Source organism: Moschus berezovskii, chromosome 12 (assembly GCF_049115385.1).
Source record: "Moschus berezovskii isolate FMDL1 chromosome 12, NW_MosBer_1.0, whole genome shotgun sequence".
Taxonomy (NCBI): Eukaryota; Metazoa; Chordata; class Mammalia; order Artiodactyla; family Moschidae; genus Moschus; species Moschus berezovskii.
In genome coordinates, this window is record NC_142471.1 from 26,533,177 (window position 1) to 26,555,721 (window position 22,545).

Genomic DNA, 22,545 nt, shown 5'->3' on the forward strand with positions numbered 1-22,545 from the left:
TTGGTAGGCAGATTCTTTGCCACTGAGTGACCTCAGTCACCTCACTTATGGAGCTCTTCTTATGAAAGGTAATGGTTCTCTGCTCTGATTGTTCACTAGAATTAGCTGAAATTTTGTTTTTTAAAACCCCTTCAGGACTTCCCTGGTGGGCCAGTGCTTAAGACCATGCACTTCCACTGCAGGGGGCACAGGCTTGATCCCTGTTCAGGGAACTAAAATCCCACATGCCATGCAGTGCAGCATCCCCCACCCACCCCCCCCAGAAAAACCTCTTCATGTTCAGGTTCTATCCCATATCAATGGCATTGTCATCTCTGGGGTGGCACTCCGGCATCGGGATTGTTTTTAAACACCCCAGATAATTCCAACGTGCAGACAATTTTGAGATCCACAGACCACCTCTGACAATCAGGCACCCTGCCTTGGGATCACACCTTCCATGTTGTGCTATATCCACCTGCATCAAGAGTGTAGGAAGAAAGTATTAGGATTTCAGTTTATATTTATTTGAAATACCATTCTTTTCTAATGTACATGCTTCACAATTGACTTAATGTAGGGAGCAGTAGTGCTGACAGTGACTCCGGAGTGGCCAGGCTCTCATCTAAGCACTGAGAGCTTCACAAATGCTTGATGAAATGGGTACTGTTACTATATGCATTTTACAGACGAAGGGACTGAGGCCAGAGAGGTTTGGTAACGTCACACCATCAGAAAGCAGCTGTGCCCAGATTCCAACCCAGGTTGGCTCTAGCACCCACATTTCGTCAACAATACCAATCTGCTCTCACAGCACACATGTATAACTTACAAACAAATAAATAAAACACAAAAAATATACAGATATTGAGGGGCCTGCTCAACATTTTTTACTAAGTTTTCTTTTTTTCTTAAAGATTTTTAAACTCTTTATTGAATTTGTTACAATATTGCTTCTGCTTTATGTTTGGTTTTTTAGCCATGAGGCACCTGGGATCCTAGCTACCTGACCGGGGGTTGAATCCTCACCTCCTGCATTGGAAGGTGACATCTTAAGCACTGGACTACCAGGAAGTCCCTTGATAAGCTTTCATAATCAAATAATTAAACCGTACTGGCAGAAGATGAGCCCTTTAAGCACGGTCTAAGTCTCAATCTTCTTTCTCTTCCTCCACCTAGGGGCCAGTGAGCATCTAGGTCCTTATATATATGTGCTCCCAGAAATGGCAACCCACTCCAGTATTCTTGCCTGGAGAACTCCATGGACAGAGGAACCTGGAGGGCTACAGTTCATGGGGTTCACAAAGAGTCGGAGAAGATTGAATGACTAACACTATGTACATCTGCTCCCAGAAACGTCTGCTGATTGCTAATCATAACAAATGGTTATCAACACTTGCCATGCGCCAGAGACTCTCAATTCTTAATCTTCTTAATTAATCTTAATTAAACCCTTCTTAATCTTCACAGCAATACTGAAGGCAATTGCTCTGATTAGCCCCATTTTGCCGATAAGGAAACTGAGCAGTTCAGTAACTTGCCAGAGTCTGACTCACCCTGTGGGACTGCAGAGTTCACTGTCTCCCACTGGTGAACAGGTCCACTGGGAGAAGCTTAGGCTGGGCAGGGATTGAAAACATTGGGAAAGAGGCAGAGGTTGATCATTCACTTTTTTGCCAGGTGCCCTTCCCTATTTGCCTGACAGGTAAACTCCTACCTACCGTTCTGGTTCCAGTTCAAAGACCACCTCCTCTCGGAAGCCTGCCTTCTTCCTTCACATTACAGTTAGTTGCACTTGTCCTGCGTTTCATGCCTCGTCTTCCCCACTGGGAAGTTCCACATTGGAAGTGGAGTTGGAGTTCCTTGAGGGCAGGGCCGTTCAGTTCAGTTGCTCAGTCATGTCCAACTCTTTGTGACCCCTGGGTTTGCAGCACACCAGGCTTCCCTGTTCATCACCAACTTCCAGAGCTTGCTCAAACTCATGTCCATCGAGTCAGTGATGCCATCCAACTATCTCATCCTCTGTCGTCCCCTTCTCCTCCTGCCTTCAATCTTTCTCAGCATCAGGGTCTTTTCTAATGAGTCAGTTCTTCACATCAGGTGGCCAGTATTGGAGCTTCAGCTTCAGCATCAGTCCTTCCAATGAATATTCAGGGTTGATTTCTTTTAGGATTGACTGGTTTGACCTTCTTGCTGTCCAAGTGACTCTCAAGAGTCTTCTCCAACACCAGAGTTCAAAAGCATCAATTTTTCAGTGAATATACATGACTACTGGAAAAACCATAGCTTTGACTAGATGAACCTTTGTCAGCAAAGTGATGTCTCTGCTTTTTAATATGCTATCCAGGTTTGTCGTAGTTTTTCTTCCAAGAAGCAAGCATCTTTTAATTTCATGGCTGTAGTCACCATCTGCAGTGATTTTGGAGCCCCAAAAAATAAAGTCTGTCACTGTTTACCCATCTATTTGCCATGAACTGATGGGACCAGATGCCATGTTCTTAGTTTTTTTAAATGTTGAGTTTTAAGCCAGCGTTTTCACTCTCCTCTTTCACCTTCATCAAGAGGCTCTTTAGTTCCTCTTCGCTTTCTGCCATAAGGGTGGTGTCATCTGCATATCTGAGTTTATTGATATTTCTCCCAGCAATCTTGACTCCAGCTTGTGCTTCATCCAGTCCATTTGCATATAAGTTAAATAAGCAAAGTGACAATATACAGCCTTGTCATACTCCTTTCCCAATTTTGAACCAGTCTATTGTTCCATGTCCAGTTTTAACTGTTGCTTTTTGACCTGCATACAGATTTCTCAGGAGGCAGGTAAGGTGGTCTGGTATTGCCACTCTATGAATTTTCCACAGTTTGTTATGATCCACAGTCAAAGGGTTTAGCATAGTCAATGAAGCAGAAGTATATGTTTTTCTGGAACTCTTTTGCTTTTTCTGGAACTCGCTATGATCCATTGCATATCGGCAATTTGATCTCTGGTTCCTCTGCCTTTTCTAAATCCAGCTTGAACATCTGGAAGTTCTCGGTTCATGTACTGTTGAAGAATTTTGAGCATTACTTTGCTAGCATGTGAGATGAGTGCAATTGTGTGGTAGTTTGAACATTCATTGGCATTGCCCTTCTTTGGGATTGGAATGAAAACTGACCTTTTCCAGTCTTGTGGCCACTGCTGAGTTTTCCAAATTTGCTGGCATATTGGGCACAGGACTTTAACAGCACCATCTTTTAGGATTTTAAATAGCTCACCTGGAATTCCATCACCTCCACTAGCTTTGTCCCTACTGACGCCACACTCCAGGATGTCTGGCTCTAGGTGTGTGATCACACCATCTTGGTCATCTGGGTCATGACGATCTTTTTTGTTTAGCTTCTCTTGCCACCTCTTCTTAATATCTTCTGCTTTTGTTAGGTCCCTACCATTTCGGTCCTTTATGGTGCCCATCTTTATATGAAATGTTCCTTTGGTATCTCTGATTTTCTTGAAGAGATCTCTAGTCTTTCCCATTCTGTTGTTTTCCTCTGTTTCTTTGCATTGATCTCTCATCTCTCTTTGCTATTCTTTGGAACTCTGCATTCAGATAGATGTATCTTCTCTTTTCTCCTTTGCCAGGGTTTCCCTGATAGCTCAGTTGGTAAAGAATCCGCCTGCAATGCAAGAGACCCCGGTTTGATTCCGGGATTGGGAAGATCTGCTGTGGACGGGATAGGCTACCCATTCCAATATTCTTGGGCTTCATTTGTGGCTGAGCTGGTCAAGAATCCGCCCGTCATACGGGAGACCTGGGTTCGATCCCTGCGTTGGGAAGATCCCCTGGAAAAGGGAAAGGCTACCCCTTCCAGTATTTTGGTCTGGAGAAGTCCAAGGACTGTATAGTCCACGGGATCGCAAAGAGTCGGACACGACTAAGCGACTTTCACTTCACTTTCTCCTTTGCCTTTCACTTCCAGAAGTTCCAGTGGGTTGGACTTCCTTGAGGGCAGGGGTGGGTCAGTAACTCATACCGGCGGGCTGAGCCTGTGCCACCCGGGTCAGAGGCTCCCCCACATCCTAGTTTTCCCTCCTCCTCGTCTCCTCCCTTCTCTTTTTTGCCTTCTTCCTCCGCACTCGCCTCCCTGTCTCCCAGCCCTGAGGTGCACCCGTCCTCCTGCAGCTCCACCTCTGCCGTGTGCGTCTCCCTCCTCCCGCCCGCGTCTTGCGCCGCCGGGGTCCCGGAAGCTGCAGTTCCCCCAGAGGCCTACAGAGGGAGCTGCCGCGCCACCTGCGGGCCGTGCGGCTGCGGCGCGCGCTTCCTGTGAGGTCAGGCGGGAGGAGGCGGCCTGGGAGCCGCGGGGAGTGGACGCCACCGAGGCCCGGGAGCCGCGCCCGCAGGTGAGTGTCCGAGACCCTGGGCGTGCGCCCCTCCCTTCCGCTGGGCCTGGTCCCGGAGTCGGGCTCGGCGGCCGGGCAGCGGCCCCTCCCACCCCGGCCGCGCGCCCTGCGGCCCCGTTCCCCGCCCCCGCCTCCCTTGGCGTCAGGGGCTGACGGGCCCGGCGCACCCTCGGCCCTCCCAGCGGGGCGGGACGGCAGGGCGCGCAGGGACTGCGGAGGACCCTCGGGCCCTCTAGGCTGTTTGCAAGGGCCAGCAGGCTTCAAAAAGGGGATCCGCCTGTCCATGCCCTGGGCAAGGGAACGAGGGCTCTTAACCCCTTTTGGCGTGGGTGTCACGAGTGCGTTTGAAAATTTAGACGAAAACTGTGGCTCATATTCTGAGAAATAATGGCCTTGACCCAGACTCGGGGAGAAGCGTGGAGGGACCCCCACCTCCAGCCATAGACTCCCTTGGAGCCCTTTTCTCCCTTCCCCCTTCCCCTCCCGGATCCGCAGCAGCATCCCCCATCCCGTATTTCGGGAGGCTGGCCCCGCCCTCCTGATGTTACCTGATAGGTGAGGGACAGCCCAGGGTAAGCCCTTTGCAGGAAAGTAGCTCAGAAGTGGGCCCTGTCTCCTGCGGGCAGAAGGCCTGAGTCCCTAGCATCTCCCCGGGGGAACAGCACACTGGACCATTGTTTAACGGAAGGGAAATGGAAACACTGAACTCCATACTTAGTAACCAGAGAGGGACCTTGGGCCAGAGTTCTTGGTTTCATGCTCTTTCTCTGCAGCCCATGAATGGGTGGTCCTAGGTGAGTGAGGTAAGGCCCTCTGGGTCTCTAGCTGTAGCAGCCCTAGCAGATTGTTGGGAGGGGTGAGTGAGATGAGCCTGGCTGGACCTGATGACCAAGGGTTGTCATCTCCTTTGTTGCAGGCAGTGGTGATTAATAATAAAACTTCCTTCTCCAAGGATTTTTTTTTTTTTTTGCCCTGCAGCATGTGGGAACTTACACATGCCCCCTACATTGGAAATGAGGAGTCTTCCGCTGGGCAGGCAGGGAAGTCCCTTCAAGAGTCCTTTTGATAGGGCCCTGGCAAACAACTAGTATCTGTTTCTCTTCTTTTTATTAACTAGACACACCACCTGCTCAGTCTGGGTCACCAACGTGAGCACCCAGAATTGCAGTTTTTCCCACTGAAAGCAAGCATCTCTGGTGAATGTTTTCTTTCAGGTGTTTTGAGGCCTGGGGAAAGGTGCAGCCTGGAAGGATGGTTCGGATCTTGGCCAATGGGGAAATTGTGCCCGATGATGACCCCCGCGTGAGGAATACTACCCAGCCACGCAGTAGCACTCCTCGACAGGTAGGCACCCAGCCCTGTTGAGAGCAACTGGTGTCCTGTCCAATGTACCAGTTACTTCTTCACTCCCAGAGACTCCCTTGCTGGTGATTAACCTTCTCTGTACTGTTTATAGAGAGCAGGGCTGGGCAGCCTGGGGGTTTAAGGCTTGGGGAAAACCCCAGTGGATTTATTTCCCAGCCCCCTGCCTCCCCAGCTCTCCTTCCTCCAGGCAGCCTTCCCAGACTTCAAACCCAAGAACTCTCTTCCTTAATCTGGTCAGCAACCCCCACCAAAGCCAGCATCTTTTAGAGTCTGTTGGATGAAAGAGACGCTGGAAAATAAGTGGAGACGATGAGCCCATGGCCGCACGATGAGGAGTTGAAAAGAAGGAAGGAGGAGGTTAAAAATGTCCCCCAGAAGCCATGCCCTGTAGTCTCAGCCTCGTTGCCTCCTTCCTCTCCTGTCTGTCACGTGATGTAGGGAATACAGACTGGCATTTTCTGTGCTCTGAGAGCTTGTGACTCAGTGGTTGGGCTCCGCATGGGTAGCATTTGGGGATTGCTGAGAAGGGAGGGTGTGGCCCCAGGTGGTCTTAGGGGAGGCAGGCATCCTCCTGCCTCCAGTGCGTCAACTCCAGGGAAGCTTTCTCTGGGTTCATTCGTCTCTCTCTGTCTTCACCTTGCAGAGCTTTCTCAGTAGGGGCCACGGTGCCTCCCTGGGGGCTCCCAGCCCCCGCCAGCAGCAGGCAGGCGCCAGGCTGGGTGCCGCTCAGTCCCCCTTCAATGACCTCAACCGGCAGCTGGTAAACATGGGCTTCCCACAGTGGCATCTGGGCACCCACACCGTGGAGCCGGTGACCTCCATCCTGCTGCTCTTCCTGCTCATGATGCTTGGCGTGCGCGGGCTCCTGCTGGTGGGCCTCGTCTACTTGGTGTCCCACCTGAGTCAGCGGTGACCTCCAGGGGCTGCTGGGGGGCAGGTGTGTGGGAGGGGGAGCTGCGGGGCCTTGGTGTGAGAGCAGGCGCGTGGGGAGAAACTCCACACCGGTGCCTGGAGGCTGTGCTCAGAGAGCCTGTGTGCACATTGTGTTAAGCAAGAGGCAGAGGGAGCCTCTAGTCCAACATTCCCAAAGGACCAGGTGATCCCCACTTCATTCCCTTGAGACGCGTTTAGCTAGTGTCAGACAATAAGCACAAAGTCACAGCAAGAGAGGGATTCTCTTTCCAATTCTCTTCCAATCCTCTTATGCCAAGAAGAAAGTCTCTGCTCAGTGCCAATGTGTTCTCATGCCCAGAACTTGGGCTGGCTTCCCCGCTACTAGGGAGCAGGCCTGGGGCTTAGTGGGAAAAGTTTCCAGACTTTTATAGCTCTGTTCCATTTTAGTGGTGTATTTTTATTGGCTACCTTTTATTTATGACATGTGGTACTGGTATTCTACTTACTGTGGTGGCATTTTCAATAAAGAAATTTAAGTAAAAGTGTGTCCACGTAAAGACGTGTGTAGTACGGCTGCATGCAGACCTGGAAGACATGGTGAAGGTGGTTTGGGAGTGGTCGGGGCTGGTGAAATGGGCAGAGGGGGCATTTGACCTTGGAGGGTGGTTTCTAACCTTCTCCTGGCAGCCTCTGAGAGCAGGGGCAGTAGGCCAGGTAAAGCCTGGAGTTGGGCCCCTTGACTGATGCTTGGATAACTGGCTCACTTAGTTGGCCTTGTCGGGGGTGGGGTGGGGCAGGTTCTCGGACAAGAACAGCCAGTGAGGCTATGGGCTGTGTCAGGACAGCTGGAGTGCAGGTCTCTCTGGCCCAGGGGCTCGGACCACAGGCTGCTTAACCTCTCTCAGCCTCCCAAGGCTCTCACAGCCTCTAACCTTGGGACACTCTCCTCCGAAAGAAGAGGTCTTGGCACTGACCACTCGGAGCATGTAGGGTGAGGGTGCCCTGCTTTTGGTGAGTAGTGGCCTTGAGCTATGGCTGGTCTGTGTGGAGGCCCTGCTGGGGGCCGGGGTGGCACTGGATGCCTGAGGGCTCTGGGCCTGCAGTGGGTTGATCATCAAAGGTCAAAGAGAAGCTGGGTGAACTTGAGGGCCCCCCACGCCCAGGGACCAGACTTGTCACCCTTCATTTAGGGTCTTCCTTCTGGGTCCGGTGGTTTGGGGGAGGAAGGCAGGTTTGGGAGGTGCTTCTTGAAAGCCCGGGCCAGGGTAGACCTTCATGGGGCATATGTGGGGGAGACTCGGGGAGAGGTGGAGATGGTTCCTGTCCCTGCTGAGAGCGTGTGGGCTATGGGGGACAGAACCCTCTCCCCCCAACCCTGTGCCCTGGAGGGTTACAGACACTCCCAGGGGGAGCTTTATGCTGTTCAAACAGGACTTTCTTCTCAAGGTCTTCTGTGTCTTTATTTCCATAGACTGGGAAGGAGTCTAGCTCCCAGTGGCTCCTGTGGGGCCTGGGCAGGGGAGGGGGTACCCAGGCCTGGCTGCTCTCCCGGCTGTCTCCTGGGGCACCTCCTCCTGGGGCACATCCCCCACCTGCTCCCCCAACCCCCAGTGGCTCCAGCCCAGCAGCCTGGGGGAGGGACAACCCCTACAGCTTCCCCTTTCCTGAGCCTCCCCGTCAGTGCTTCTCTCTGGGGCTGAGCTTTCCCTGCCTTCTTGCCTTGTAGAGCTCTCTGAAGAAATAAATCTTAAGTGAACCTTCAACGTATAAAATTCCTTGAAGGGCTATGAATCTGAGTCCATAAATTCAGGAGGACTGAGAACTGTGTCTTTTTCTGTAATTCCGTTTCCATTCCCAAAGCCTGCAGCCTTGGAGGAGAATTGAGAGTGCTTTAGAGAAAGACCCACCTCCCAGAATATTGGAAATAAAAGCAAAAATAAACAAATGGGACCTAATTAAAATCAAAAGCTTCTGCACAGCAAAGGAAACTCTACGCAAGGTGAAAAGACAGCCTTCAGAATGGGAGAAAATAATGGCAAATGAAGCCACTGATAAAGGATTAATCTCCAAAATATACAAGCAGTTCCTGCAGCTCAATTCCAGAAAAACAAACGACCCAATCAAAAAATGGGCCAAAGAACTAAACAGACATTTCTCCAAAGAAGACATAAAGATGGCTAACAAACACATGAAAAAATGCTCAACATCCCTCCCTCATAATCAGAGAAATGCAAATCAAAACCACAATGAGATACCATTTCACACTAGTCAGAATGGCTGCTATCCAAAAGTCTACATGCAATAAATGCTGGAGAGGGTGTGGAGAAAAGGGAACCCTCTTACACTGTTGGTGGGAATGCAAACTAGTACAGCCACTATGGAGAACAGTGTGGAGATTCCTCAAAAAACTGGAAATAGAACTGCCATATGATCCAGCAATCGCACTCCTGGGCATACACACCGAGGAAACCAGGATTGAAAGAGACACATGTACTCCAATGTTCATTGCAGCACTGTTTATAATAGCCAGGACATGGAAGCAACCTAGATGTCCATCTGCAGATGAATGGATAAGAAAGCTTTGGTACATATACACAATGGAGTATTACTCAGCCATTAAAAAGAATGCATTTGAATCAGTTCTAATGAGGTGGATGAAATTGGAGCCTATTATACAGAGTGAAGTAAGCCAGAAAGAAAAACATCAATACAGTATACTAACGCATATATATGGAATTTAGAAAGATGGTAACGTTAACCCTGTATACGAGACTGCAAAAGAGACATAGGTATATAGAACAGTCTTTGGGACTCTGTGGGAGAGGGTGAAGGTGGGATGATTTGGGAGAATGGCATTGTAGCATGTATATTATCATATGTGAAATGAATCACCAGTCCAGGTTCGACGCATGATACAGGATGCTTGGGGCTGGTGCACGGGGTTGACCTGGAGGGAGGATATGGGGAAGAGGGAGGTGGGAGGGGGGTTCAAGAAAGGGAACACATGTACACCCGGGGCGGATTCATGTCAATGTATGGCAAAACCAACCAATATATTAATGTAAGGTAATTTGCCTCCAATAAAATAAATTAAAAAAAAAAAGAAGGCAGGGCCCTCCTCCCTGCTCCCAACTAGAAGGAGGCAGATGGGAGCAAGTGCTAGGTTGGGGCTTGGGAGGAGCCCCGGGCATCAGCCCCTGAGGCAGTGGCACGCCCCCACTCCGCCCCCCCATCCATTCCCCATGGACTTGTTAGCCAGCTTAAGGGAAGAATAGGGGATTTGAAAAAAGTGAGTTGTTCAAGTGAGAAGCGCTGTTTGCTGCTTGAGCTCAACACTCAAGACACAGACCCAGTAGAGCTGCTGTGGTTGCAGTGGGCCAGGGTCCCAGGGGCCCCTCTTGACCATCCTTTCCTTAACCCACCTTCCCTGTGGCCCTTGGGCTCCAGGTGGATTGCTAACCAATGTCCTGCCTCATTTCTCAAGGTCCAGGTTCTGAAAATCTGCCTCGTAGAGGCCGTGTGCTGAGAGACGGTGCCTCCTGGGGTTGTGCAGCCTTTGGAGCTGCTAGTAATACAAGCCATCTCTGCCTCCTGTATGAGGTCCTTTGGTAAACCCTCGCCACCAAGAAATCGTGCTGCAGGCGTGTTCTGCACAGGTGGAGGTGGCCAGAAGCAGACCGCAATGCGCCCGAGTGAGGCTGAGGGCTGCCTTGGCCTCCTGGGCATCCTAGCTGGAGGTCTGCTGAACAGGGTGGGCCCCGCCTCCTCTGTTCCCCGACCCACCACCCTGCCTGCTACATGATGGGACCCCCCCAGACTGGGCCACCTTGAGGGCAGATTTCAGTGGAGGTTTCTACTAATCCCTAGGGCTAATCCTCCGAGCCCTGTGTTTCCATGTCAGGTTGGATTTGTGGCCTGACTGCCTCGGAAGCCACAGCTGGGTTCCCTCTGCTGCCTCTGTGTAGCTGGAAACAACCACTGTCCCCCCATGGGGCTTTTTCAACCCTCTAGTTGGGGCCACCTGGTGAGGAGCTCCTGGCCCCACCATCTGTTGCTGCCCCATCTCCCAGCACCAGCGGCCTCTTGGGCCCTTCCTTCCACAAGTTCCAAGTCCTTTGCTCTACACACACTACCCGTCCCCACCCACCAGCTAGCCTGCAAGGACAGCTCCGTCTCCCCAGAAGAAACACCAAGCCTGAGACAGAGCTAAACAGTGTTGCCAGCTCTGGGACTGTCCTTGGGCCACTTAGCAGAGGCAGGGAGCCAGGCTTTCTAACCAAGGACTCCAGCTCTCTGAGGTAAGGGAGAAGCCCTGCTGTGGTGGTTAGAGCCTCTGCCCAGGGATGCCCTGCCATGAGGGCAGAGAAGGCCCCGCACCCTGGAATGGTGGGCCCTGGAGGAAGCCTGTTTGTTTGCAGACTCTACTCTGCTTTGTGGGTCTGTGACCTTGGACGGCTCACTTAGCCTCTAGATCCTTGTTGCTCATCTCCAATGAGGGGTAATGATTTGGGGATCATGCTTGGTGCAGTGGGTGAGGGAGATGGACAGAGGGCATGGGGTGAGAATGCTCCAACTCCTGCACCTCCTCAGATGCTGCCCCTTGATCCAGTGCAGTGGGCTCAGCCAGAGCAGTCACCATGTCCAGGCACCCAGAGCCCCCGGCTGGGGGTAGTGCTGGGCTTTCATGACTAGTGTCACCAGCTGCCCCACTTCTTCTGCTGGAGAAGAGATGCAGCTGCTTCTCTCGCTCCTTAAGCTGAGGCCTTGTTACATGTCAGGACAGGAGAGATTTGCGAGTGTGCTGTGTGCCTGACACTGTGCTGAGCGCTCGGTGTCATTTGTCACCAGAACTTTATTGGCTCTATCAGTGTCATCCTTAGTTCACTGCTGAACACTCTGTGTGTGTGTGTGAGTCACTTCAGTCCTGCCCGACTCTGTGCGACCCCCTGGACTGTAGCCCACCAGGCTCCTCTGTCCGTGGGATTCTCCAGGCAAGAATACTGGAGCGGGTCACCATTTCCTTCTCCGGGAGTCTTCCCGACCCAGGGATCAAACCCAGGTCTCCTGCATTGCAGGCTGATTCTTTGCTGTCTGAGCCACCAGGGCTGAGCACACTGGAGAGCATACCCGAGGATCCCCCACCCCTTCAGCCCTAAGCGAGTAGTGGGTAGAACTAGGATTCAGACTGAGGCCAAGCCCAGGCTTGACCACGCCTCTGTTCACCTTCGGGATATATGTTAGCATCACCTACAGACTTGTTTCAGACGCAGATCCCCAGGCCTCACCATAGACTCTCAGATGCGCTGAGGAGTGTGGCCCAGAACCTGACTCTAACAAAGCCCCCCAGGTGATTCTGATGGAGGGTTGTGGGTAAGTTCAGCCCCTGACTGGGCTGAGGTGCCTGTGGTCCAGAGAGAGGAGAGAGACAGGGTGGTCACAGGCCTCACCACCTGCTGGCACCCGTGTGACCATCAGATCAGTTCTGTGAGGACGGAGGGCACAGGGTGGGTGGAAGGATTCTAGCTGAGCTGCCTGGCTGGGGGACCTCTAGAGCTTCCCAGCTCTGGGCCGCAGCCCCTGGATGGGTGCAGCCCTCTTCCCTGATTTCCTGAACATATGACGTTTTCACTGCAAACCGACAAGGAGAGAAATCCAATTATCTCATGTAGGGTCCCTGAAGGACCAGACAGGCAAGAGTGAGGGGGGCAGAGGGCTGTGCCCCCAAAGCTAGATGGAGAGAGAAGCCTGCAGCCTGTCTAGCACAGGGCCACCACGGGGGAAGCAAGGCTTCAGGCTTCCGCCTCCTTGGGCTGCTTGCTTTAGTCCCTCCGATGCTGGGCCCTTTGGGGGGCTGGAGGCCAAATTCCCAGCGCCACGTCCAGTCAACCAGTGACCTTGGGCAAGGTCCACATTCTCCCTGCCTCTCTGTGTCCTCATCTGCACCTCCCACTGGCGGGAGGATCAGTACACAAATTCATGGGAAATACTTAGCAGTTTTTGGCACAAGGCTAGCACTTGATAATACCATGTTCACACAGCAGTGGTATTAGGGTTTATATAATAATTTTCTTTAGAGCTACACAAATTTTACTTAAAAGTATTTTGAAAAGGAAGACTCATATTACTATTGCAAATTGAAGGCAAACGTTCCTTGCCATTCCTCATAAATATTCAGTTCAGTTCAGTCGCTCAGTCGTGTCCGACTCTCCGCGACCCCATGAATCACACCACGCCAGGCCTCCCTGTCCATCACCAACTCCCGGAGCTCACTCAAACTCATGTCCATCAAGTTGGTGATGCCATCCAGCCATCTCATTCTCTGTCGTCCCCGTCTCCTCCCACCCCCAATCCCTCCCAGCATCAGAGTCTTTTCCATTGAGTCAACTCGTCGCATGAGGTGGCGAAAGTATTGGAGTTTCAGCTTTAGCATCAGTCCTTCCAATGAACACCCATGACTGATCTCCTTTAGAATGGACTGGTTGGATCTCCTTGCAGTCCAAGGGACTCTCAAGAGTCTTCTCCAGCACCACAGTTCAAAAGCATCAATTCTTCGGCGATCAGCTTTCTTCACAGTGCAACTCTCACACCCATACATGACCACTGGAAAAACCATAGCCTTGACTAGACAGACCTTGGTTGGCAAAGTAATGTCTCTGCTTTTTAATATACTATCTAGATTGGTCATAACTTTCCTTCCAAGGAGTAAGAGTCTTTTAATTTCATGGCTGCAATCAGCATCCGCAGTGATTTTGGAGCCCAAAAAAATAAAGTCTGACACTGTTTCTACTGTTTCCCCATCTATTTCCCATGAAGTGATGGGACCAGATGCCATGATCTTTGTTTTCTGAATGTTGAGCTTAGTACAAGTAAATTCAATGTAGAGAAAATGACATGATTTCATTTTCACCATTTAGCTAGTAGCCACTGCTGTCGGCCAAGGCTCTAAGTCTGATACCTGCTTTCTTTGTTAAAAAGGTGGTTTATGAGGATTTGGAGAGGTGTTAAAGACCCACTGGCATCTCACTGAGATGCTCCCCTTGATGGATTCAGGAGACTGAAGAGAAATGAAGAGGGAATGGCTTTCTCACGGAAGGACTCAATGCTGTGTTTGTGAATTACTTACCATTATCTTGTGAACCACAAATCATTTCACACCCTGCCATGTGAAAGCATCCTACAACTGTGGGAAACATTGTATGATCTTGGGCAAGCTATTTAAAAGTGTTTTTAAATTGGAGGATAATTGCTTTACGTTTTTTGTTGGTTTCTGCCATACAACAACAAGAATCAGCCATAAGAATATTTTTAAAATTTAGTCTTTGAAAAGCAATTCGTTTGCATGGTTCAAAGACCAAGCAATGTACAGATGCATACGGGCAAAGTCCCTCCTTCCCCTTCCTCATCCATCCATCCATTCCCCCCTTCACCCTCTAACTACTGCTCTTAGAATCTTTTAAATCCTTCCAGAACTCATTTATGCAAATATGTGCAAACACAAATATAGTAATTTTGTCTTCTTTTTAAATATAAATAATGGGAAATTAAATCTGTTTTCTTCTCTTACTTTTTAATTTAATAGTATATCCTGGACACGCTCCATATTAGTGCATGGAAAGCTGCTTCATTTTGTTGAGCTTTGATATTGGAGTGAGTTGTTGACTCTTTTTTGCCCTCATCAGAGTCACCTGTACCACAGAGGGTTGACCCAGTTGACCGCCAAGGGCCTTGCAGCTCTGACCTTGAACCACTCCATGGGGCTGCTTCTCTGAAATATAGGGGCCCTGACAGAAATGGCCCCCTTCTTTGGGGTTGGAGGAAGAAGTTCCTGGATGGTTTAATTTTTGTCCCAGGAGGGCAGTCCATTCAGCAGACACTTAGGGAGGGTGTTCTGTGCGCCAGGAGAGAGTGAGGCGGGAATAGCCTGGGAAGTCACACCCAGCTGGCCTCCTCAGTCCCCTCTGCGGCTGGATGGACTGACTTTCCTGTCTTCCCCTGGCTTGGTCCTCACCTGTGGAGGCGTCACCTGAAACCCATCATCGTGAGTCATGCTGAACCCCAAGGTGAGCCTGACTGGCCCTATCCCCTCTGACAGACAGGTGTTACCCTCCCCTGGCCTCCTTCCATTCTGGATAAATGAAGTGGCACGGGTGGGTTTCCTCGAAGGCCCCTCTCCGCTCTAAAACTCGACAGTACCTGCCGCAGAGCCTTTTCCCTAGAAGATGCTTAATGAACTTTGCAGCTGTCACAGCTTGGCATTGCCATTGTCACTGTCCCTGTTCCCCCCACTGTCTTCCCACCACACTTTTGATGAGGATCTAGATGAAGGAGATGGAAGGAAGCTATGAAGAATGATACAGCTTCAGACTTTCTTTAGCTCTGACTTGGCTAATGAAGTCCTGTTCCTCTTGGGCAGGGTAGACCCTGGAGACCCCAGGCATCTTGGCTTGTTGGCCTGAAGGGCTGTGAATGTTATACCATGGCGCCACCTGGTGGAATATTTGTGCAGGAGCATGACTGCCATCCCGCCATCAAATCATTCTCTTCCTGCCCCAGGTGAGTGCTGGGCTCAACCAGACCAGGTTTACGATTGCCTTGCATTTCAGTACTAGCAGAACTCAGGTTTCTGGCAGAGAGTGTAAGCAATTTCATTAGAATGAATTTACTACGGTCTCATCCTGGTGTAGGCGGAGAAGGCAATGGCAAGCCACTCCAGTACTCTTGCCTAGAAAATCCCATGGATGGAGGAGCCTGGTGGGCTGCAGTCCGTGGGGTCGCTAAGGGTCGGACACGACTGAGTGACTTCACTTTCACTTTTCACTTTCACACATTGGAGAAGGAAATGGCAACCCACTCCAGTGTTCTTGCCTGGAGAATCCCAGGGACGGAGGAGCCTGGTGGGCTTCCGTCTATGGGGTCACACAGAGTTGGACACGACTGAAGTGACTTAGCAGCAGCAGCAGCATCCTGGTGTAGGAGCCTTGTCCCATTTCATCCTCCCACAAAGAAAAAAAAGATGTCTCTCCCTTTTCACAGATGGTGACTCTGGGGCTTGGAGAACTTAAAGCAACTCACACCTGGTTGCACAGTTGGGAGGTAGCAGACCTGGGCTGGGAGCCCCAGGGGATAGGAGGGGAGGGTGCAGGGTGACTGAGGCCACCCAAGAAGAGACTCTGTCAACAAGGGCCTTGGGGCCTGTCTTGATCCAGAGCCCCTGGTACTGGAGCCTCCAGGCAGAAAGTGGACTAAGAAGTCTCATGGGGTGATAGGCCAGGCTTGCTGTCGTCACCGAGGTGGGCTCTCTCTAGGTTTGGGGGGCTGTGTCTAGTGCAGCCCCATCCAACGTAGCACCCACCAGTACCTCCACACTCACCTGTCTTCACTCAGCCCAGTTTCATTTGAATGCTGATACTCCAGTATTCTTGCCTGAGAAATCCCATGGACAGAGGAGCCTGGCGGGCTATAGTCCGTGGTGTCGCAAAAGAGTCAGACTTAACTAAGAGACTAAACAACAACAACCACAATATACTAGGCAGTGTGGGGGGAGTGCATATATATTATTCCATCTATTTTTACTTCTTTTATGAGTAAACAAATGCTCAGAGAGGTCATGCAAGTTATCTAAATTCACCCAGCTAGTAAGCAGCACGACAGGATTTAAAACCAGGTCTCTTTGCTGCCCAAGTCCTAGTCTTCCCCAAACATTACATTCAAAGTCAGGGTCAAGTTGAAGCCATCTCTGAGGAACTCTTTAATACTCCCAAAGTATTTTGTTCTGGGGATCAGTCCTGTCCCTGGGTTCAGTTCCCTCAGCTCTTGTTCTGCTGGATTCTGCCCTTGGCTGCAGAGTTTCCCTGTCCCTCCTTTAGGGCTGTCTTCAGGCATCACTTGAAATGCTTTGGGCTTCTAGCCCCAGGTTTACATCCACCTTAATTTATCTGTTCAGTGATTTTCTTTTTCTGTCTCTTGTCAACTCCTTCCCACTCAATGAAACTAACTCTGCAAACTCCTTCTTATGAGGAAACCCTGGGCTGGACACCCCCTCTGCCCCCAATATTCTTACAGTCTAGAGAGGAGGCAGCATGTTCATTACTGACCCCGGTCCAGTGGTTCAGAACTTTCTGAGGACGAGGACAGATAAGATCTAAAACAATACTGTTCTTAAAGAAGATTAAAATAATGTTCCCTCAGGAAAATGAAAAAAAAAAAGTCAGAAGTAGACAAAACAGAAAGGTGTTGGGCACCTTCATGAAGCTGTCAAGCACGCAGTTTGATCATATCCAGCAGCCCTGCCGTGTGGTCCAAGATGACTGCTCAGCTCCAGCCGTCGTGTTCTTATTCCAGTCAGCCTGAAAGTGGGAGAGGAAAGATCAATCCTCCCTGGCCACTCAGATCAGGTCAGCTTTCTAGTCCCATGCGCCCTTGTCACTTTTGCTTCCCTTTCAGAATGGAGAGTAATTTGTTTTTCGTGTCACTATTTGTCTGAGGCCTGTCCTCCACTTTCCCTTGCCTCTCATCAGACTAGGAACTCCCTGGAGTCGGGCATCACGCCTGTCTTCTCTGTTGCTCTAACCCTGTTGCCCAGCACAGTGCCTGGCATGTAATAGGTGCTCCACGAATAGTTATTAACAGGAGAAACACTTTATACATATTGTTGATATTATAATGAATCAGAATTGACCTGGTCCAAGTCCAGAGCCTTCTGAGTTAAGTCTGTAATGATGAGTGCTGCTGTGGATCAGGCCTTGTGCTAAGGGCTTCACCCGCATTATCTCATTTAATCTTCACCAAAAGCCTGGGAGGTAGACCCTGCTATTACCTCCAGTTGGCTATGGGAAAATGGCAACAGATCATGGAACTACTCAGAGGGCAAGCTGTGATTTGAACTTGGCTCTCCTGACCCAAAGCCTCTCTTCACTTACTTCCTGCATTTCTGGGCTAGCAAGGTGCCCACCAGCACCTCCAGAACTCCCCCACTATGGCCCTGGCTCTCTCAGTTGCCAGCAGACAGTTCAGCAGGCATAGATGCAGCCGCAGATGATCAGGAAGCACTGTGTCCCAAAGTGGCATCTCTCCTACAGAAAATGAAGGAAACTTCTTTGTTCAGAGGTGGTGGGCACCCACATTGATTAGGAGAATGTTGGTTCCCCAGCTTCCCTTCCCCTCTGACAGACTTCTAGGAGCCTTTGTGGACCTAGGAGATTTTCCAGACTACAGAGGAGGAGCAGGTGGGTTTGCGGGGGTCTGGGGCATGTCTGGTAGTACATGATGTGTGTGACGGTGCTTAAGCTTTGTCTCCCTCTCAGTGGGGCTCACTTGGTAAAGGGAGGGTGATGGGGAAACCCTGGGATCCTCCTGGGCCAGGCTACCCTTGAACCATGTGGGGTTTATAGAGCTCCAAGCCCAAGGAACAGTACATTGGGTTGGGGTTCTGGTATCTCCCTTAAGTCTCAAAGAAATCCTCCAGATAGGAGCTAGATTCTGGCTTGAGTTCAGGAATCAGACTATCCAAGCCATAAAGAGCCCTTCTAGACAGACCTTCATTGCACAGATGGGATGTGGAAGCCCAGTGAGGGAACTGACTTGACAAGACCAGACACTCAAAGCAACGATGGCTCATTTGACTGAAGAGTTCATGATGTCCACAGGCTGTCTGAGGGACTTGAAGGAGGGTACCAGTTTGACACCTAGCTTGAAGAGGGTGCTAAGGCGAAGTGGTGGAGGTCACAGTAGGATCAGCCAGTTCTAGGCTCGGCTGGCTTGCTTCCAGTGGTCACCAGCAGGTGGCGCTAGGCACACAGTGGCCACTTAACTCCCAGAAACGGAACCGCAGACCGTGTCTGGGAGTAATTAGAGCAAGAGGCCGGCTTTGGGCCCACTTCCAGTCACCTTCCTTCTGGAGCCCCTGTGCTTGGGCACCCTGGGGCAGAGGGCCCAGAGGCCCCGAAGGTTCCAGACCCTTCGGGGGAGTTGCTCTGTGGTCAGTGAGCAGGTACCCGCAGGGCGTGCTCCATTTACTCATTTTGAACAATGATGGGGTAAAAGCAAGGAGGATAAGCAGTTGCCTTGGCTCCAGCTGGCATGAGGCTTAGCCTGGGCTCCAGCTCAGGCCCCCTTCCCTCACTCAGCTCCCTCACACATGCCCATACTGAGTGCACAGAGTACTTCCTTAGCTGTTGGGCAAAGCCCCGAGAGCCCAGGATCCCTGAGGGGCCATCTGCTCCGTCCCCTCCTCTCTCCTTCCTTCCGTCTTCCTCTCTCCTTCTCGCCATCCCCTCTCCCCTGTTGCCTCTTTCTCCTGCCCCTTGTCTCTCTCCCCTCTTTTCTTCCTCTCTCCTCCATCCTGTTTCTCTGAGGGACCCTGGAGGTCTAGTCCCTGCCCCCAGCACCTCATCTGCAAAGGCAAACAGGGACCAATACCAGTGGGTTTCTAGGATGTGGTTTCCATGGCAACAGTGCATCTCTTGCCTCTGTGGTTCTCAGCCCTGGCCGGGTTGCCGTGGAGACTCACCTCATTGAAGAGTGATTTGTGAGACTGTTTTTCTTAGCTCCATCTCCTTCCTTCTTTCCAGAAATCCTGCCAGCCCAAATTGTCTTTTCCCCACTGGTGCCAGACCTGGAAGACTTCTCCATGTCCACGAAGGCCTGGAAAGCATTTTGTTTACACAGGGTTCCCCTGGTAACCTTTGCCTACTCTCACAAAGACAGTGAGACACCCCTAGAGGCCAGTTGAGGGCTTTCCACAGAGAAACAGACCAGAGCAGACCCAGTTCCCACCTCTCCTGCTCACGGCACCCTTCAGGACTCTGGGCCCTTTGCTTGTAGGCAGTGACGTTGGCTCAGGAGATTCTGCTCATCAGCCACGTTACCTAAGATTCCTCGGCTTTGGAGAGAAGGAGAGAGGCAGCGAGAGGGGTGTGGTAGGGAAAAGAGGGACGTGAATATGGGAAAAAGCGATGAGTTAACAGAGGGAGGAGCGTTGGGAGAGGGGGACGAGTGAGGCAAGGAGACACGGATCTTAAGGGGAGAGAAAGAGCGTGTGGGGGTCGGGGAGAGTTCCAGAAAGCCAACCCAGGAGTCTGTAGCGGGAGAATTTCTCTGATGTTGATGTTCTCTGTAAATCACTCTACAGCCCCAAACCCCAAGCAGGCCTCTTTCTCTGCCAAGGAGAGAATGTGTTTGTCGACATCAAAACATATTAGGCGCGTTGTGACCCTCTCCCCCCGCCCCAAGTTGAAAGCCATTACAATAATTAATGAAGGCAGGAGATTAATTAAAGAGTCGTTTCCCCACATTCTCCGCAGATAGATCAGTCGGGCAGTGGGGAACATGTGCTACACTGCCGACAGAAGAAAGAAGGAGCTGGAGAAGGGGGGTGCAGAGAGCCGCTCACAGACACAGCTGCAGACAAAGGGCATGCTGGGGGGACAGGAGCTGGGGGCTGGGAGGGGCTGCCAGGGAGGCCCAGGAGGAGGAGAGCTGGCTCTGCTTCCAGAAACCTGTGATCAGCTTCCCCTCTCGGTGGACAAGGCCTGAGGGGTTCTGGTACTATGGAAACAGGTCTGGTGGACATGGAGGAGTGGCAGGCCTCCACTCCTGGAAGCTCCCGGATCGTCCTGTGTGATGGCCAGAGCTCCCTCAGGCCAGGTGAGCGCAGGCAGGAGCCCTTTCTCTAGTGTGGGGCGAGGGCTGGTGGCTAGCTCCAGTCCCGCTCCCTAAAACCAAGTCACTGCACGGCCCACATACTGGTGACACCGCTTGAAAGTCCCGTTCATCAGGTGGACCGCACTGCAGGCCTGAGAGGTCAGTTTCAGCTCAGGCCAAACAGCGTTACAGCCTTTTAGGTAACTTCTCTCATTTTGCTGAGTTCTGAGGTCTTAACGATCCCTTCCTTCCTTCCCTCGTTCTTTCCCTCCCTGTCTCCATCTCTCAATCTTTCTCTCTTATTTCCTTGGCCAACTTATTTTCCTAATTTCATATTTCTAAGAAATACTTGTATACAAACAGTCTCCAGCTTATAATGGTCCAGCTTATAATGATTCAGCTTCACAATAGTGCAAAGGCATTCAATGGTAATGGAACTTCAAATCTTGAATTCTGACCTTGTCCCAAGTTAGCAATGTATGATGCTGGGCAGCGGCAGGTCTGTCCGCTACACTGTCAGGAGGGTAAACAGCCGATATACTGACAACCATTCTGTACCCACATCTTTCTTTTCACTTTCTGTAGAGTAGTCAAGAAATTACCCAAGAGATTCAGCTCTTTATCATAAAATAACTCGGTATTAGGTGATTTTGCCCAACTGTAGGCTACTGTCAGGGTTCTGAGCAAGTTTCAGGTGGGCTGGCTAAGCTATGATGTTTGGCAGGTTAGGTGTATGAAATGCATTTTGCACTTGCAGTGGGTTTATCTGGATATAACCTCATCATGTAAATCAAGGAATGTATATAATATAATATAGTCCACTTGTGACATAGAAGGTTTATCCTTTTCTATCTTGTGTGTCTGTCTTGCTTCCTTTTGAACCTTCCAGAATTTACTGATTTGTTCAAAACAAAACACACACCCCCCCACAAACACTGTTTTTGTGTTTTCATCTTTTATACGATGTTTTCCACATCTTTAATAAACACTGGGAAAGGTGGAGCCCTCTGTTGATGACTCCCCGTCACCTCCCCTGATGTCTCTTCATTCTTTCTCGTATTTTCTTTTAGTCTTTGCGCATCTCTGAGCATTGTGTGGGTTTAGCGGGCGGTTAGCTGCTGGAAGGGGGTCACTGGGCAGGCCGAGAGCAGAGGAGCCCATTCACCCCTTGATGTTTTGTGTTCTGACACCTACACAGCATCCCACACAGCAGCACACTGTTTACTCTCCCTGCCATTGTGGATAGCGGGCTGGGGATACTAGACCTGGGGACACACAGTAGACAAGGCAGGTGTGGTCCCTGCCCTCTGGGACTGACAGTCTACTGGGAGAGACGGACACCTGTCACTAAACACACAAAAATATAGCTACCAATTATGGAAAATATTCAACAGGGAAAAAGCAGGGTTCTGTAAGAGAGAACAGCAAGGCCCTATTGTAGGCTAGGGGTCAGGAGGAAGTGACATTTACCTTGTGATAAAGTCAGCTAGACAAAGTGAAGGGTGAAGGTCTCTGGCAGACATGTTGCTACCAGAAACTGATGAGACTTCAAACCCAGGGTGCCCCCATGCACCAGAGCCTTCTCAGGGCAAGGAGGGGTCCTCGCAGTGTGTCCGCATGGTGACAGGTGTTTGTAATAATTGCACAAATGAAATAATTTAACTGCAACCTGTGAAGACCACTGACTTCTCCCTTCTCTTTGCCTGTTGCTTGGAGGGGTTGGTCAGGACATCACTGGGATCTGGCTCAGGGGACGCCAAGCTGAGGAGAGTCTGTTTGGGTTTAAGGAGGTGTGTCACTGGTTGTGGCATTCATCGCTGACTGTCCTGGGTTGGAGGGAGGCAAACAGCTCCTGTGCGTTTGTGATGTTCCCTGTGCTGGGCAAAGAGGTGCCTCTTGGGGCGATGTGAACAGCTCCAGAGCAGGTGGAGGGGAGGAGAATGAGGTCTGAACTGGGCAAAGGCAGAAGCTGATCCGGAATATTGTTTTGGATTTTGTAATGTCTGTGGAATTCATCAGCTTTTTAAAACTTGTAATGTTTTGATTTTTCTCATTCTAAATAAGTTTTCATTTTTGCACCTATGATTATTTTTGGATTTCTACATTTTTTTCTTTAAGGAACCCCTGCCCTACTGCTGTAGATCTTGGATGTGCTCCTCTCTGTCTCCTCTGAGACCAGGGGAGCTCAATGGGTGCTCAAGGGGGCGTCCCCAGGGCCAGAGCTGCTGGACGCATCCTGTGCTGTGTGTTCAATGCCTGCAGCTCTGCGGACGGGCCTTTCCAGGTCTCTCCTC

General features: G+C 50.8%; 1 protein-coding gene across 1 annotated transcript; it reads left to right on the plus strand.

The window, feature by feature from the left end:
• The first annotated feature begins 4,195 nt into the window (after positions 1–4,195).
• On the plus strand, positions 4,196–7,160 carry FAM241B (family with sequence similarity 241 member B). Its single transcript, XM_055424256.2, has 3 exons — positions 4,196–4,351; positions 5,566–5,695; positions 6,360–7,160. Exons 2-3 carry the CDS (start codon positions 5,603–5,605, stop codon positions 6,627–6,629), a joined length of 363 nt encoding a protein of 120 aa, XP_055280231.1. The 5' UTR covers positions 4,196–4,351; positions 5,566–5,602; the 3' UTR covers positions 6,630–7,160.
• Positions 7,161–22,545: the final 15,385 nt, after the last annotated feature.

Excerpts from the sequence above, each read along its gene's own strand:
- FAM241B (XM_055424256.2), top strand. The coding sequence starts at position 5,603 with ATGGTTCGGATCTTGGCCAATGGGGAAATTGTGCCCGATGATGACCCC. Across the intron at positions 5,696-6,359 it reads GCAGTAGCACTCCTCGACAG|AGCTTTCTCAGTAGGGGCCA; the intron begins GTAGGCACCCAG and ends TTCACCTTGCAG.